This window comes from Pipistrellus kuhlii, unplaced genomic scaffold, assembly GCF_014108245.1.
Source record: "Pipistrellus kuhlii isolate mPipKuh1 unplaced genomic scaffold, mPipKuh1.p scaffold_m20_p_6, whole genome shotgun sequence".
Classification (NCBI taxonomy): Eukaryota; Metazoa; Chordata; class Mammalia; order Chiroptera; family Vespertilionidae; genus Pipistrellus; species Pipistrellus kuhlii.
This window is the reverse complement of record NW_023425562.1, coordinates 7,495,281-7,513,763: the sequence shown is the minus strand read 5'-3', so window position 1 is coordinate 7,513,763 and position 18,483 is coordinate 7,495,281. Positions and strand designations below refer to the sequence as shown.

Here is an 18,483-nt window from a genome sequence, read left to right as displayed (position 1 = left end):
TCATGACTGTAAGCAAAGGTTCAGCAGTCTCTGCGGTAAGTTCTTTCAGCCTCTAGGATGTGATTCAGATGGGTCCGGAGGCTGAAACTCAGTTAGTGCAGCTAAGTGCCTTGTTAATATCTTACCTTCTCACTTGTGTTTGTTCTTATCTTTCCATTTTAAATATTTTCTTTAGCAGAGAAAATAGTCACAAGATATGGATTGAGCAGTTCATTTTCCTTCCTGTTGTTAATGTTTCATAATCTGGAAATGGAATGTGATTGAATTTGTGTACATTATTTCCTAAATGGTACATGTACTCTCATGTAATTAAGTGGAGAAAAATATCAAAAGTTTTTTATTGCTTTGCCTCCAATCTCTGTGGAAAATCAATATGTCCTGTACTTTTTATTTTCAGAGCAAACAATAATAATGTCTAAAGGGTAAATGCCAATATAGGCTTAACATTTAGAAATAAGTAATTTATTTTCTTCTTAAATCTTTTGCTTGGGAAATGTCTAAGTATACCTTATACATGAAAGATACATTCTTTAGAATAAACTTGACACATGTTGAGATGAATATATCATCAATTGAGAGGGTTTTTTTGGGCAATAAAAGAGGTTAGCATTTTAAATCAGTCTATAGATATATAGATTGGGATGTGTGATAATTCTATATTTCTTTTTTCTTTTCTTTTTTTTTTTTCTTTTTCTTTTTTTTAGGTAAAATGGACCATGGAAGTAATTTGCTATGGACTGACTCTTCCATTGGATGGAGAAACTGTAAAATATTGTGTTGATGTATATACAGACTGGATTATGGCTTTAGTGTTGCCGAAAGATTCTATTCCGTTGCCAGTTATTAAAGAACCGAATCTCTATGTTCAAAGTATACTAAAACACCTGCAAAATCTTTTTGTACCAAGGTAAGCTATCCCTGTCTATCTGGCCTTTTATCAAGATTATAGTAAAATATTCATAAATGTTACTTGTTTTTGTATTATAGGAACTGATTGCATTGTTAGTCCTTTGAAGAGTTAACTTTCATTACTTATTCAGTTAAAGAGTATATTAATATGAATGTTAGGAGAGTTGGGTTTATATCAATATGTTTAAGTGTGTGGCCATTTTAAAGGCTTTTTGCTTTTTTTCTAAATCTGATAGCTATTAGATATTTAAAATACTGTGAACCTTGCCAAAACCGGTATGGCTCAGTGGATAGAGCGTCTGCCTACGGACTGAAAGGTCCTGGGTTCGATTCTGGTCAAGGGCATGTACCTTGGATGCGGGCACATCCCCAGTGGGGGGTGTGCAAGAGGCGGCTGGTCGATATTTCTCTCTCATCGATGTTTCTAACTCTCTGTAAAAAATCAATTATATATATATTTTAAAAAAATTCTGTGAACCTTTTCCCTTCCATTCAAAAAGACATACTTTTAGCCTATCATACTTTTTGTTTCCACTGAAACTAAAAGCAACTAAGCCTTCTAGTCTACTTTAAAATGAATCTTTCCTGAGAGAGAATGAAATCATTGAAGTAAGCAGACTTGACATTATTATGGGCAAATTTATTATAGGTAGTCCAACAGGATATCTTGACAGTTTGTTACTGATTTCTCCCATCTTTGAGGCAAAGTCCTAATATTGTAATGTAGGATATGTGCCTTACTTGTTCTTAAATGTTTTATTCCAGCTTAAAAAAAAATTATGTCATTGTAAAGAATTTGGGAAATATATAAATTAATGAATAAACATTAGTTCTCTACACATTTGTGGATGTTTTCTGTAAGAAAAATTGATTTTTAGCTATTTTTTGTCTTAGTAAAGTTAATGCTTTTGGTCTGTTAGATGGTGAGGGACTTTGAACCATCCAAAGCTTTATAAATTTTAACTTTTTAAATTTAGAAGGAAGGTAACTTTGGGGAATCTGAATTAAAAAGAAAAAAATACATATTAAGAACTCTGGTGTCTAGGATTAAGGATAAACTCCTTACCTCGTGTGATATGTCTATTGTAATCTGGCCCCTACCCAGATCAGCTCCTACTAAATATGCATGAGCTCTTTAGTCAGACTCATTCATGAATTAAACATTCCTTAAAGATCTTCCCTATTATCATCTACTCTTTCATCTTTCTACTCCTCCTTTTCCTCTCCTAGCTGTCCTCATTGCATTTCTGTTGGTTTATCTTAAGTCTTGCCCTGTAAAGAGAAGCCTTACCTTACCATCGAGGCCCATAGTGACCAAATCTTCTGTGAACCTGTGTGGTACTTCCTGTGTTACTCTTATATCTTCCTCAGGTTTTAAAATGTATATATCTCATTTCCCCATCTAACCAACTTGAGAGCAGCTACTGGGCTGTGTACATATTTTAGGCTTCTACAGTGTCTTGTGCAATACTGATAATACCTTTAGTGTGACTTAAATGCTGGTTGCTCGTGTTTATTGATTTCAAATGGAAATAATAATAGGAAATGGTTGGCAGTAATTTGCATATTTTTGTGGCAAAACAGGTTCTCAAATAGTTTTAATGCTTTTTTGTCATCCCATTTTAGGAGATCAATTTGCTGGCCTTTTTGATTTGCATGGGACAGTTTCATGAGTTGTAAATCATTGTGTCTTTCTGTTTGTACCCTTACCACATCTTAGTGTTCAATCTATTAAAAAAGTCAGTGTTGCCGAAGCAAGCTGGTTTGGCTCAGTGGTAGAGCGTCGGTCTGCGGACTGAAAGGTCCCAGGTTCGATTCCGGTCAAGGGCATGTACATTGGTTGCCGGCACATCCCCGGTAGGGGGTGTGCAAGAGGCAGCTGGTCAATGTTTCTCTCTCATTGACATTTCTAGCTCTCTATCTCTCTCCTTTCCTCTCTGTAAAAAATCAATAAAATATATTAAAAAAAAGTCAGTGTCGCCAAGACTAGTTTGGCTCAATGGATAGAGCATCAGCTTGGGGACTGAAGGGTCCCAGGTTCGATTTCGGTCAAGGGCATGTACCTTGGTTGTGGGCATATCCCCAGTAGGGGGTGTGCAAGAGGCAGCTGATCGATGACTCTCTCTCATCGATGTTTCTAACTCTCTATCTCTCTCCCTTTCTCTCTGTACAAAAATCAATAAAAATATATTAAAAAAAAAAGTCAGTGTCATTTGTGTTCATTAGGCTTTTGCTTTTCTCTTGAGAATCATGACACCTTATAAATGATTCATGCTACTATTTGTAATTGGCTTGTTTTCTCAAAAGTGTGTATGCATACTTCTGAGAGGGTATTAAATTGAGTCTTAGAGTTCTCCTGGCCAAGAGAGCTGAATAATTCTAGTGCTAAATATTGTGAGTTATTATTTCATCTCCCATTATTGGAAATTAAAATTTTTTTGATTCAGATTGTTCAGAAAATTGTTATCAAATTTACTTAATTAGTGGTTTTTATAAAAAATGACACTCAAAAAAGGAAACTGCCTTTACTTCTTTGTAAGAGATCAAGTCAGAGTAGATATAATCTTTCTCTTTTGCCTGAGTGTGGTTTTTCTCTTCTTCCTTTTTTTTTTGGCATAATTGAGAAAAAAGTGAACCACTTAGAAAAAAATGATTAGGGTTTTGATCTATTGCTCAAATATACTGGACTTTAAAAAACATAATATTCTTATAAAGCAGTGTAGTTGGCAAAGTTTTCTATAAAGCACCAGGTAGTAAATATTTTAGACTTTGTTGGTCATATATTATCTGTTGCAACTACTGAACTCTCCTTGTGTAGAGAAAGCAGCCACAGATAATATATAAATAAATGAGCTTGGCTGTGTTCTAATAAAACTTTATTTGCAAAAACTGTTAGCAGAGCTAGATTTGATTCATGGGCCACAGTTCATTAGCCCCTGTTCTAGAACAGTTTTTCTGAAGAATACAAGTTACTTTGAAAATATTGGGGAAAGTCTCTCGTGTTAGGGCTTTTATATAAATTTTATATATATATATATATATATATTTTTTTTTTTTTTTAAGTAAAGATCACCTTATTTATCTAAACTTAGAAACTTGTACACTGCTGAATTTACAACTTCTTGAGGGCTCTTGGCTTTTCCTACACGAATGTCTCATCATTTTGTTTTAGGGTTGACTTCTTTTGGGAAAACTTAGTGGTGTCATTTGTTTGCAACTTGAGGGTGAGTTTTTTTCTGGGTCATGGCTTAGAATCTGAGAATGTCTGTTCTAAGGTTGGGGTAAGAGTTTTAGGGGTACTCACTTGAGTTTCTTGATTTCTTGAGGGGGTCTGAGATTTTATATTCTGATTCAGACATGTTTTATTCTTTATGACATGTCATAATATATAAAGATTTGACTTTAAGATTTATTTCAATAATATTAGTTACTTGTTTTGGGTTTCATATAGGAAGTCTGAAAGTCAACTCACCATTTGCTCATGCAAATGGTTTCCTACTATTCTCAAAATTCTTACATGGTCTGCTTTAGAGAGTGGGAATAAGGGTTCGGACTTGAGCCTATATCTTCTTTCCTCTTCAACCCCAGCCCTAATAGTTTGACTTGTTTTATTCCTGTGGGGGAAAAAAAATGGTCCTGTGCACTAAAGAGAGTTATAAAACTTCTAGAATATATGAGAAACTTTGGAGCCCCCATTTTGGGTTAAGGTGCCTTTTTTATTAGAATAGCGGTAGCAGGTCCTCATCTCTGAGGCAATTACCTGCATACCTCATGGGTTTTAGAGACCTGTTAATGATATCTCATTGGGTCCATAGGTTTTTTGCTAACAGACATTAACTTCATAGGGACTATGAGCACTATGAAATCCTATGCAGAATTCTTATGAATGTGCATTTAAATTTTTGAAAAAAGAATACAAAGGTCTCTCTGCTTCAATGTGTGCAGCAGGAGTGTTTGTAGGTATTCGCTCACTCATTCAACAGAAACCTATCACATACCTTTTGACATGTGCAGGTATATTGTAGACATAGAAAATCCAGAGGTGAAGCTTACATTTCTAGTATTCTCTCTCACCCCAGAAGCTTTCTACCCCTCATAAGAGTGGTAGCTTGAGATCCCAGATGATGGGGCAGGAAGTAACTTTGAACTGAAGAGATCGTGTCTAGTCCTTAGGTCTGCTGATTCTCTTAGGGAGTATTACTATACCATTGCTGGTCTATAATGCCTGTCCTTAAACTGTTGCTTTCTCTTCTCAAGGATTGTCAGTGATATCTGTCCATCTTCTTCAGACAGGAACAGGGCTCCAGTCAGATCCGACTATGCCTACAGGTCCTGAGAGCCATTCAGAAACTGGCCCGCGAATCATCCATCATGGCCCGAGAAACCTGGGAAGTCTTATTGTTGTTTCTTCTGCAGATTAATGACATACTTCTAGCCCCTCCAACTGTTCAAGGTTTGTTTATCTTATTTTTTCTAAGTTATTTCTGAGCTTCAAATCGTTTACTTTTAAATTCATGAGTAATAGACTCAGTGGTGATTTAAATTTTGGCATGATAGTTGGCAAACCAAGGTTAACAGTTCTTAGATTTGAAACCCTGAAAGCATGATATGAAATTATTTTATCTTCAGTGATGGTAGGGTGAATTAATGTATTTTTTATAATGATGGGAACAGTAGCTTATCTATATCTATCTATCTATCTATATCTATCTATCTATCTATCTATCTATCTATCTATCTATCTAAAAGCCCAGCGACTGTTATGGCGGAACAGCCGGTCTCTATGATGTGTACTGACCACCAGCGGGTAGACGCTCAATGCAAGAGCTTCCCTCTGGTGGTCAGTGCACTTCCACAGTGGGAGCACTGCTCAGCCAGAAGTCGGGCTTATGGCAGGCAAGTGCAGCTGTGGCATGTGAGCCTCTCCTGCCTCCGGCAGGCATAATCTCCAGCGAATAGACTGCAGTCTTGATGCCCAGGTGGTGGGGTGTAGCCGGAATAACCATAGATCAGCTGCTGCCGGCCCCTGGAACTCTCCCTTAGGACCCTGTGTTCCTTACCTATTGCCCTCTGGGTATCTGGATGCGGGCTCAGGAAAAACCCACAGAAGTGCTTCACACACATACTGCCTGGGCCAGCCCCCATCTCGAGAGTGAGCGCCAGTGAAGTCCAACCCAATGACCAACACCCATGTGTATCTGCAGGCGAACCCTTTGCAACTTCCATCTATCACCCGACTCGGGTCCCATCTCCTGGAAAGGTTGGCATCTGGGCACTGAATCCTGTTCCTGGATCCCTGTGGAGCACTGGTCAGCTCCAGTGGGTGGATGGGCACCAGTAGGTGCTGGTCTGACCTGTTTGGTTCAGGCAGCTCCACACATGGGCTAGGAGTTGCGTGGAAAAATCACCCCCATACTCTGCAGGTACAATCTACTATGAACAAATGCAGCGTGGAATGTACACCTGAAGCAATTTGCAACTAAGTTGGATGTAGAAAGACCTGATTCCTTGACTTACTAGCTGTGTGAATTTGGGCAAGCTACTTAAATTTCCTGAACCTAAGTTTTCTCATCTTCAAATTGGGTTAATTGATAATCAGTAATCCTATATAATAAAAGGCTAATATGCAAGTCCACCGACCAGTCGCTATGATGCACATTGATCACCAGGGGTAAGACACTCAATGCAGGATCTGCCTCCTGGTGCTCAGTGCACTCCCACAGGGGGAGCGCCGTTTAGCCAGAAGCCGGGCTCACTGCTGGCGAGCGCAGTGGCAGTGGCAGCAGCACTAAGGACCCCGAGGCAGACATAACCCGAGGGGTGCCAGACTGTGGGAGGGCACAGGCCTCTAGTAGGTTTCATAAATATAATACTTATCCTGTAGAATTAATGTGAGGATTATGGGAGGTTGATCGTTTTAGGCACTCATTCTTTCCTCTCTCCCCAATGTGATTCTGTCCCACTTGCTAGAAGATTAAGATCTTGGATAAGAACTGAGCAGGGTGACTTGAAAACTTTCAAAGTGATAACTAGTTAATATAGCTATGATTTCCTTCATAGCCACTCCTGAGAATCATTTCTTGTCCTTACTCTTAAGTGGTTTGAAAGTCAAAACTTACCATTGCTGTTATTTTAATTTTTTGATCTGTCCTTTTAAATCAGTGAATTGAAGATTCTGCTTTAAAAATAAGTATATCAAAGATATGTTTTCTTTTTGTTGGTAAGGTGGAATTGCTGAGAATCTGGCAGAGAAGTTGATTGGTGTTCTCTTTGAGGTTTGGTTATTAGCTTGTACTCGGTGCTTCCCAACGCCTCCATATTGGAAAACAGCTAAGGAGATGGTGGCTAACTGGAGGCACCACCCGGCCGTGGTGGAGCAGTGGAGCAAGGTCATCTGTGCTCTCACTTCAAGGTATGTTATTGTCATTGACTTACCTTCCTTCATCCATCTTAAATATTCTGTCTTTCCTGGATTCATGGAATACATTGTAAAAAGCCCATACCTTGTATCTGTTATTGTGATACTTTAGATACAGAATCAAGCCAATTTTATTGTGTTTATATTTTATTATTATTATTATTATTATTATTTTTTTTTTTTTTTAAATCCTCACTCGATATTTTTTTCCATTGATTTTTAGAGAGAGTGGAGAGGAGGGAGGAAAGGGGGGAGAAAGAGAGAGATTGAGAGAGAGGGAGAAACATTGATGTAAGAGAAACACATTGATTGGTTGCCTCCCACATTTAGATTGAACCTGCAACCCCGGATGCACCCTTGACCGGGAATCAAACACTTGACCTTTTGGTGCATAGGCCAACACTCTAACCACTAAACACACCAGCCAGGGCAAATGAAGATTCTTCATAATACCATTATTGTACCTAAAAAAAATCTTAACAATTCTTTAATATTAGTTAGCATTGAATATTCAAATCCCTGAATGTCTTAATATCCTTTTCTTTTTTATAGTTGATTCTATTGAATCCAAAACCAAAAAAGGTTTAGGAATTGCATTTAGTTGACATGTTTATTAAGCCTATTTTAAATTATAGTTTTCTCTTTCTCATTTTTATTTCTTTGCACTTTTTTTGGTTGAAGAAACTGGGTTGCTTGTTTTATAATTGTTTCACATTCTGGATTTTCCTGATTATGTCCTACTTGTGTTAATTAACATGTTTCTTTATTACCTGTATGTCTTGTCAACTGGGAATTAGATCTAGAGATTTGGTATGATTCAGGTTTGATTGGGGGGCACAAATAATTTGTGGGTGGTACTCTATATCGGAAGGTAGATTGCTCTTTTTCTGAATTAATAAAATATTTATATCTTTATCAGTATTTAAACTAAATGATGAAGGTTTGAAATATTCTGTTGATTCTAATAAACTTAAAAATAATTTTATATATATATATTTTTAAGCAATTCTGGTAATCTTGCTGAATGTCAGTATTATAAACCTATTTTTAAATAATACTTATCTGGATTGTAAAAGTCATGCATACTTATAATAAAAAAATTTGGAAGGTGTATGTGGAAATATTCATCACTTACAATCAGTGTTAACAGTTGAATGAATATTTTCTCATTTCTCTTCTTAAAAAATCAGTTTGAGATTTATTCATTGTACTATCTGTTTTTTTAAATTTAATGTCTGATTTTTATCACATTTTTTTTCCATTAGATCTTGAGATCATATTTTTAATGGCTTTGTAGTTTTTTGTTATATAAATGGAATTCATTTAATGATTTTCCTATATTTGCCCTGGCCGGTGTGGCACAGTTGTTGGACGTTGTCCCATGCACTGAAAGGTTGAAAGTTCAATTCTTGGTTAGGGCACTTACCTGGGGGGAATGCAGGAGGCAGCCGATGGATGTTTTTCTCCCTCTCCCTTCTCTCTCAAAATAATAAAAAAAAAACTTAAAAAAATAATTATTTCCCTATGTTTTTTCTTATATTGATGTTGTTACCAGTGTTTTACTTTAAAAATATTGTTGATATAAATGTTTTATCCATTGTCTATGTGTATATTCTGGTTATTTTATTAAGATCTAATCTCTAGAAGTGTAATAATTGAGTCAAAAGGGCTTTGGGTAGTTTTTAGTACATTTGGAATATTACTATTAAATTAAGTAATTGAATTGTTGAATTACTTTTAAGGAATACCATGAATTCTAAACTTTGTGTAAAGCTATTTCGCAGTTATTATGAAAAAATTATGGCTTACTCGGACCCAGATTGGAAAGAGTGCAGGCTGGGCTGAGGGACACCCCCACCCCCGTGCAAGAATTCCGTGCACCGGACCTCTAGTCTATACATATAAAAGGCTAAGCGACCATCACATCTGAAACAACTGAACAATGACCGAACAGGCTGTGTGGGGCAATCAGGCTGGCAGGGAGGTTAGTGAGGGCCAACCAAATGACCGAGCAGCAGGCTGCATGGGGCTACTAGGTCCACAGGAGGAGCAGTTGGGGGCGACCACACCGGCAGGCGGTGCATTAAGGGGCAACTAAGCCGGGGAGGGGAGGCAGTTGGGGGCAACCAGGCTGGCGGGCGTAGACAGTTGGGGGTGACTACACCTGCAGGGGGGGGGGCAGTTGGGGGTGACCAGGCCAGTGGGGGGCAGGGGTTGCAGTTAGGTGCAATCAGGCAGGCAGGCAGGTGAGCAGTTAGGAGCCAAAGGTCCCGGATTGTGAGAGGGATGTCCAACTGCTGGTTAGGCCTGATCCTGTGGACATCCCTCTAGGTGTCCCAGATTGGAGAGGGTGCCGGCTGGGCTGAGGGGATCCCCCATGTATGAATTTCATGCACCAGGCCTCTAGTATAATATAAATCTATTATTTATATGATAAAATATAAAATTTATGTGTAGTACTTAGTTTATACTACTTATAACATTATAAATTTAAATAATATATAGTTATATAAAACATAATTTATAATAGTAAAATATAAATAATAATTTACTATAAACAAATGAATAAATCTTTTAAAATCCTTTTATAAACTAGAAATCTGGCCCTGGACAGTTTGACCGAAGGATTGTGGGTTTAATTCCTGGTCAAGGGCAGGTACCTTGTTTTCAGGTTCACTCCCTGGCCCCTGGTGTGCGGGAAGCAACCAATCGATATTGATGTATTTCTCTCACATTAATGTTTCTCTGTCTCTTTCCCCCTCTTCCTCACTTCTTCCAATCTCTCTAAAAATCAATGGAAAAAATATCCTCAGGTGAGGATTTAAAAAAGAAAAAAAAGAAAAACTAGAAATCTGCTTCTAATTTGTCTTATAAACAAGGATTTTATTTTATTCACTTCAGTGAGGTATAAATACATGTTTCATCTATTTATGTTTCATGTTTCATCTATTTTCTCTTGTATTTTAATGCTTGAATGTATTGTTCATTCTAGTTAAGAAATGAACTTAGTGGTGTGATTTTCTTTTTCTTCTAGATTGTTACGCTTTACATATGGTCCTTCATTTCCTCCATTTAAAGTTCCTGATGAAGATGCCAGTCTGATCCCTCCTGAAATGGATAATGAGTGTGTTGCACAGACATGGTTTCGCTTTTTACATATGTTAAGGTACTATTAATTTAGTTTTTCATGTGCTCTTTTCCCAGTAAGTATCTTAGGGCAGAAACCATGCTACAAGTTTCCTAATGGATTTCAGAGTGTCAGTGACCAAAGTGGACAGCACACCCATCTACATGATGTGCCTTCTGCTCTCCCTGTTAGTACGGTCAGGGTATGCTCAGCTGCTCTTAGTCTGTACTCTCTAGGAGCATGTTTCCTGTGGCATTTGTAGCATTTTGTTCTCTTGCCTGTTGCTATAGCATAGATGGTATTTTTCCAGGAGTTTGTCACATTTTGTGGGGCTACCTTACTCCTCTCTGTGACCAGCACTGTTTGGCCAATATGGTTTTCAGAGCCTTTCCTCTAGTAACCTTGTTTAAAATTTTGCTGAGGAATACTGTAAAATTTCAGAAGGATAAATTGCTACTTTCTACAATTTTTTTCTTTCTGATAATTCTGTTCAATCCAGCTTCATTGCTTCCTACCTTTCTCTCTGCTAGCCCTATCTTTGTGCTCTGTGGAACTTCTGTTTTATTGTGTACTTGCATATTTTCCTTGCATATCTTTTCGTTCTGATTTGACTAGCCTCATTTTTCTAATTAGTGATTCTAATTTATTCTGTATGACCTTTTTATAAATTAAGAATGTTAACCATTTTCTATTTTTTCCCAATTTGTTTTTCATTTTTCTGTTTATATTTTTAATATATTTTTCTGTAATTTTGTGTTTATTTAAGATTAGAAGGGTTTTCTGTATTGTAATTTTCATTGGAATGTCTGCACTATATGAAATTTTGAGTGGAATGTTAGTTGTTAATATTAATTTTTGTTTGTTTTTTATGTTCCTAGTTTCCTAAGCATTCAAAAAGTTTAAAATTTAAAAATGTAAATGAAGTCAGGAAGAGTACTGAATTTTATTCAAATCCCATATTTTGGTATTTATTTTAAACGATTAAAAGTTTTTTATTTTTACCTGTTGATGTGATATATTAATTTATATTAATTTATTTCAATATGGGAGTTCTATTTCAGTAAATCTAGGTTGAATTTGGATTTTTAACAGGCTTCTCTACTTGTGTCAGATATACAGAGCTTTGAGAGCTGTAGGAATGCAGTTTCTATTATCTGATCTATATCCTTTGTTACACATTCTAATTTCAAATTTTTTAAAATCTGTTCTCTAATATTTGTGTACCAGTAAAATCATTTCAGATTTGCATGTGGAGAAGCTGGTATAAGCTTTCTGGTACTGCTACTATACTTAACCCCTCTATCCCACATGATGAATTATAGTTCTATGGATACAGTCTAGTAACACTAGAAGCCCATATATATGGTCCCTTGTTCCCACTTGCATTTAAGAGTCTGAGTGGGTAGGAAAAGAGGTTTCAAAGGGCAGAGCAGTTATAAACCATTGTTTTGTATTTCTCAGCTTATTTCTTTGTAACTCATAGTTAGTGGAAATTCCTTCCAAGTACTGCCTGTAGATTTAAACAATATTACTTTGAGTTGGAGAGGCCATTTAATGGATAGCGAAGTAGCCCATTTTGAGTAGAAATCTAAATCTATTTTTTAGTGGCAATATTTAAAATTATCTACCTAATAAAAGAGTAACATGCTAATTGACTGTACCTTCATGATGCCCGCCAGCCAATCACGAGTGAGTGGGTTAATTTGCATACACAGGCGCTGAGTGGTGGTGCGGGGAGGGGCGGGGTGGGGGGGCAGGACACTTGCATCATTGCCTTGGCGACTATGCAGGCATTCTGGACCACCCAAGCTACTCTGGGCCTCTGGGTAGCGTGGGAAGGCAGAAAGGCGGCTCCAGGCCAGAGCGAAGGCAGTGCTGGCAGCCAGGGGAAGGAAGACCCATTCTTGCACAAATCTTCGTGCACCAGCTTCTAGTTTACACATAAAACATAACTCAAGCCCAAATACCAGCATGTTGTTTTGAAAAATATGTTTTGAATATATGCAATAATACATATGAATACAAACAACCCCAATTTTAACATAACTGAATATGTTAGTATTAAAGTAAAAAAATTTTCTCGGAGTTATTGATTTATTTACAATTTTTATTTCATTGCTTAATTCCAAACATATTAGAAAAATATTCATGTATACTCTTAAAAATTTTAAATTTTTTAGTCTCATTTAGATTATCATTCTTTGAACAGGCAGAGTAAGTTCATGTAAACATACTACAGATCTTCTGTAAAGAAGTGCTGATGTTTGAATCCCTAACCTATTAAACCTTTGTACGCCATAAGTCTATAGACACAAGCAGTGGACCTTCCCCACATGCCATGCGCGTCTATAGTCACAAACCTCGCAATCAACTCTGGTCGCCCAATTTTAAAACCAGACTTGTTAGTGACATCTCTGGGTTTGTAAAGAAAATTATGGTAACTTAAATTTGTAAATAGTCCAGTACATAGGGATTAAATGGGGATGGTTCCTGTTTTGGACGCATGGCAGTTAACTGGTTAAATACAGATTAGTCTCCTCTCTGAATTAAATAGGCACAAACAGCTATGTTCTTAAAATAGATTGCATGCAGTTTATTGCTAAAGAATCTTTTAAATGTTTAATGAGTTCTTTTCTCTCTTTTGATAGTAATCCTGTGGATTTGAGTAACCCAGCCATTATAAGCTCTACTCCCAAATTTCAGGAACAGTTCCTGAATGTGAGCGGAATGCCACAAGAATTGAATCAGTATCCTTGCCTTAAACATCTGCCTCAAATATTTTTTCGTGCCATGCGTGGAATCAGCTGTCTGGTGGATGCATTCCTAGGTGAATTTTGTGTATGTTGCTAGATGTTTGAAGAGCTACATGTAGAGTCTAGTTTTATTTATTTATGTGTTTATCTGTTTGTTTGTTTGTTTATTTATTTATTTATTTATTTTAGAGTCTAGTTTTAGATACTATTATGAAAGACCAAGAAAAGGATGAACAGATAAATAGATAAAGGATATGAATAAAAGATTTGCAAAAGAAGACTGTTTGTTCTCACTAGTAATTCAAGAAAATACAGATTAAAATGTATTGGGTATCATTCTTATGTTTATCATTAGGAGGCAAGTTATACCTTTTGTGAACTATTTTGAACTGTTTTTCACATTTTAGGACTATGAAAAGTCAGAATTTTTTTTTACCTGTTGAAAGTCAATAATATTTTAATATGTATCATTTTCTAAAGCATTTTTATATGTATTTGTTACTGTATTACATACATAATATACAGGTTGGGCAAAAGTAGCTTTATAGTTGTAATATAAATAATACAATAGTTAATAAATATTAATGCAAGAATACATTCTGTGTTTTGTGTACTCACAACTGTAAACCTACATTTGCCCATCCCTGTATGAGTTCAAATTAAGTTTGACTGTCATATAACAACTAAAAATACCAGTATTTGAAACAAGATAGTTTACTTACATATGTGTTAAACCCAGGGCTAGGCAGGACAGGGCTGCTATAGCAGTTCTACCATTGTGAGGCACGTGCATCTTGTGGCTTGGCTCTGTATCCCTTCTGCACTCTCATGGGCCATGATGATTGAATGAGTTAGTTTCAACTATCCTCTTCAGGAATTATACGAAGGAAGGAGAGCCTACACTTGATTGGTCCTTTTTTTAAAAAATATACTTTATTGATTTTTTTACAGAGAGGAAGGAGAGAGATAGAGAGCTAGAAACATCGATGAGAGAGAAACATCGACCAGCTGCCTCTTGCACACCCCCTACCGGGGATGTGCCCGCAACCAATGTACATGCCCTTGACCGGAATCGAACCTGGGACCTTTCAGTCCGCAGGCGGACGCTCTACTACTGAACCAAACTGGTTTCGGCTTGATTGGTCCTTTTAAGGAGATTGCCAACATCACCCACTTTTCTGTGGTCAGAACATGGCCACATCTAGCTGTAAGGGAGGCTTGAAAATGTAGTTGTTGGTTTTGTGGAGCCAGATGCAGCTAAAATCTGTGTTTTATAACTCAGGAAGAGAGGGAATGGGTATTCGGAGGCTACAACAGTCCCTGCTGTAGTCTGTACTAAACATTCACTGGTGTTGCTTGAGGAAGATTTTCTGACCACATATTTTGAACTACGAAGAATAACTCCATTTGTCTTTTCTTAAAAGGCATTTCTAGACCCCGATCAGATAGTGCTCCTCCAACACCCGTGAATAGATTAAGTATGCCTCAAAGCACTGCTGTCAGTACCACCCCACCACATAATCGAAGACATCGGTCTGTTACTGTGAATAAGGCCACCATAAAGACAAGCACAGTAAGTTTTCATCATCATCATTCTGTATAATCTGCTGTCCTTTTTAAAAAGTCCTGCTGTTTTTTTCAAACTTTTCATGAGTGTGAATATATGTTTGTGTCCTTCTGATAGGTTAGTACTGCTCATGCCTCCAAAGTCCAGCACCAGACATCCTCCACTTCTCCTCTTTCAAGTCCAAATCAGACTAGTTCAGAGCCCCGGCCACTGCCTGCCCCTCGGAGACCAAAGGTTAACAGCATCTTGAATCTCTTTGGATCATGGTTATTTGATGCAGCATTTGTTCACTGTAAACTTCATAATGGGATTAACAGAGACAGCAGCATGACTGGTAAATATTGCTCAAGAAATACGTTATCATTTTTTATTTCTTTCTTTTCTTTTTAATCTTTCCTACCTGCAAGATTAATGTATATCTTAAAAAGCTCTCTGTCTCTGACAAAGCAATGTCTTGTTTTTTAACCCCTTCCAGCTGAAGTAATAATTTTGGAAGTTTTGCTACCTGTCCTTTTTGTTTGTTTTATGAGGTTTGGCTTTTGTCTGGTTTTATTAGACACACTTCATGTTAGCCATTTTTGTTGTTGAATCAAATTTCTTTTAGTAGGTGACCTGGAAGTTCCCTTCATGTCAGCCAGGATAATAATATTGATATCGAATTTATTCAGAAGAAGTGTTTTTTTAGATTTTGACAACCATTCATTCACGAATTAGTACTAATAGATCTCAGAAAACTTTTGCTTCATAAGACTCTTAACTTCTGAGGTTTTAATATAGAGGAAATTTATTTCATGTGTACCATTTGTTCTGAAACTAAAAAAGACTGGTGGACAATAACTAAACCCCGATAGATTTACTTAGGTTTTATTATAGAAACACCATCTAAATAAAATCTGATTTATTTTTATCTTTCCTTTGTATTTGGAAGTAATTGCATAGGGTGCAGGATGGGATGTAGGGTAGTGCAGAATGTACTTAGGGAGGACTGTTTATGACATAGCTTATATAGAGCTGAATAATAATAATGGCTATCATTTATTGAGCTGAATTGCTCTCTGCCAGGCACTGTGCTACCTGTATTAGTGAGTGTATTGGTTGTTTGGTAAGAAAGCACTTTTCCACTGGGGTTGGAAATAGCTTGATGTAAAAGGAGGCTTAATTGCATTAGTTTATGCCTCTCTAGGGAGAATGTTAATTCCAAAGATAAAACTAGCGGCCACAAGGATCTCTGCTTTCTTTCACAAATGTATTTTTACCTATTTGTATAATTTCAGAAGTAAGGTCTGTGTCTGTTAGCATTCTATACATATAATTATTTTGGATATTCTTACAGATCTTTTATATAATTTAGAAAAGTTGTGACTATAAAGACATTTTCAGGAATATAATTTGAGATTGCATGGTTGAGTTTAGAGATTCCTTTGTTTATTTTATTCAAATTTAGACACTTTATTTCCTGCCATTTTCATATTATCTTTTATTTACAAGTTTAAAAGTGGTGTTTATTTATGAATTAGTAAATGTACTTTTGATGACTAAATGAAAACTTAACCATTTTTGGCTTATATTTTCTTACATTCATGTGCTTATATTTTTAGTTTTCTGAATTATGTTTATATTTATTAATTTATATATTCTAGAATGAGTCAGACATATTTTTACTTTTATTAAGATGCAATTCTTACAATGTAATTTTGGGTATCAAGCTGTTGACACTAAAATCCCTGAATCCAGAGTGGTTCAAGCTGCTACCTCCTTGGTGGGCTTGTGCAAAGGGAATTTACAGATCTTCCAGCTCTCTAGGGATTTTGTAACAGTTTTGCTCACCCTCTTGGTCCAAAAGATACAAGTCAGAATTCAAATCATATGTGGGCAACAAATTCTTACTTTTAACTCTTACCATTTTCCCTGGTGGGGAAAGGATAGATGGAAATTGCTCTTCCCTGATTGTGTTCAGAGATGAGAAAGGCTGTTCCATTACCCAGGAGACTGGAGGTGTCCAGATAATTGAGTGGGCCTGAGTGCTGTTGGGTGCCTCTTTTGAGGTCCCAGGGGTGGAGGGAAGTTTGGAAATACTAAAACTATTAGTCTGTTTTCTAAGTACTGGCTGTCATCAAGGAATTCTGCCATGCAGTTCACCTCTAACTTAAAATGTTTGCTTCTATGAACTGGTTAGCTTTAGGTTTACATGACAATACACTGTACTTTGTAAAAGTAACATTGAGCTGGGAAGGGTTAATGAATTAATATTTTAATGCACGTTATGGGCAGTTCAAAACCTCAATTCTTTTGTAGTTGTGTAATTTTCTTTGTTCATTTCTTTTGCATGATACAAAAATTATAATTTTGGATCTGAATGCACAATTTCCTATGTTTTTGAACTAGCTTGTGGTATCATAAAGCTTATAATCTATTTTTTAAAAAGCTAAAAAGCTTCTTAACTTACTGTAAAATTTCACCATCTTTAAAGTATTTTATAATTACTGCTGTCCTTTGATTTGTTTCCATTTATTTCTATTATCTTGCAGCATCTTTTATCCAAATTCTTCTTTCTTATAAATCTTGTAAGTAGGAACCAGAAGCTTCTCCTTAATTGCAGTCATGTTTTTATTTTTTCATAATTCCATTAAAAAATTTGATTGTCATTGTCTCTTGTAGTTTTTGCACTTGGGAAGAAAAATACTTTTCTGTGTTTTGAATGGGGAAGATTGTTGGCAAAAGCAATTAATCTGCCTGAATCAGTCCCATTATTTCTGTATACTAGTCTGGTCATGTCATGAATTCAGGATTTTGCACTAACTGTGTTTTGGCTTTTTTTTTTTTTTTTTTTTTTTTTTTTTTTTTTTTTTTTTTTTTAAGCTTTAAGCTTATTTCTATACAGATTTAATGTTTGATTTGTATGCATTTTGCATGTAGTGTTTTTTAAATGTATTATTGCTGGATAGCTTATTCAGGACTAAAAATGGCTCATGGGAAGTTGCATAAAGATTTATACTTGACTCTGCATTCTATTAAAAATATTACCAAATAATTTAAACATTTTATGTAGAGTGATAAAAGATTTCAGAGTGGTTTTCAATACACTGTGAAATCTTTTATTGAAAATAAAAGCAACTTTCGAAGGGCTTCTGTTTCAGTGACAATGAATGACCATCCATGATAATCTTTCTTACCAATCGATTTTCTGATTTATCAACCTCCAGTTATCTGCTGTCTGTGGTTGTTAAAATTCATTCTCATTTTGCTTGGTTGGGCGATTCTTTGGTGTGTGTTTTGGAGTTGGTTGGGTGGTGGGAATGCTCTTTCTTCCTACCCATTACTCATCCTTACTTTGCCCTCTCCCTAAAATATACAGACTGGCATGGGATTGCCCATTCAGTAATGATGTTTGTCTGGGGTAATGTGGAAATTGCAGTAGCTATTTGTCTTAATGTTTAAGCATCTTTCTATAGGGAAATTAAAAACAGAATAAGTAATAGAAAAGCCAAATTCTGTGTTATGTATCTGTATCTGAGTACAGATATATACAAATGTACTCTGATGATTGAAAATTCAGTTGGAAAATACTTCTAGTAGAATTTGTTAAACTGACAATACCACTATAGATGAATGTTACCCATTTTCCAAGAAGATTACAGAGAGCCCTTAAAAAAATTAAGACATAGTTGCTAAATAAAAGAATTATTGGATTTTATTCAAGTAGCTATTT

General features: G+C 36.2%; 1 protein-coding gene across 7 annotated transcripts in view; it reads left to right on the top strand.

Annotated features, from left to right (window-relative positions):
* Positions 1–18,483, top strand: part of RALGAPB (Ral GTPase activating protein non-catalytic subunit beta) — a 70,508-nt gene that overhangs the window by 8,904 nt on the left and 43,121 nt on the right. For 4 of the 7 annotated variants that reach the window (XM_036417610.2, XM_036417607.2, XM_036417606.2 and 1 more), the window contains exons 3-10: positions 705–907; positions 5,199–5,362; positions 7,135–7,321; positions 10,362–10,493; positions 13,103–13,281; positions 14,632–14,780; positions 14,892–15,108; positions 17,303–17,338. In XM_036417610.2, the coding sequence (XP_036273503.1) occupies positions 705–907; positions 5,199–5,362; positions 7,135–7,321; positions 10,362–10,493; positions 13,103–13,281; positions 14,632–14,780; positions 14,892–15,108; positions 17,303–17,338 (1,267 nt within the window). Of the gene's footprint in view, positions 1–704; positions 908–5,166; positions 5,363–7,134; positions 7,322–10,361; positions 10,494–13,102; positions 13,282–14,631; positions 14,781–14,891; positions 15,109–17,302; positions 17,339–18,483 lie in introns of those variants that run through there. The other 3 variants (XM_036417609.2, XM_036417608.2, XM_036417611.2) reach the window with 2 other exon arrangements.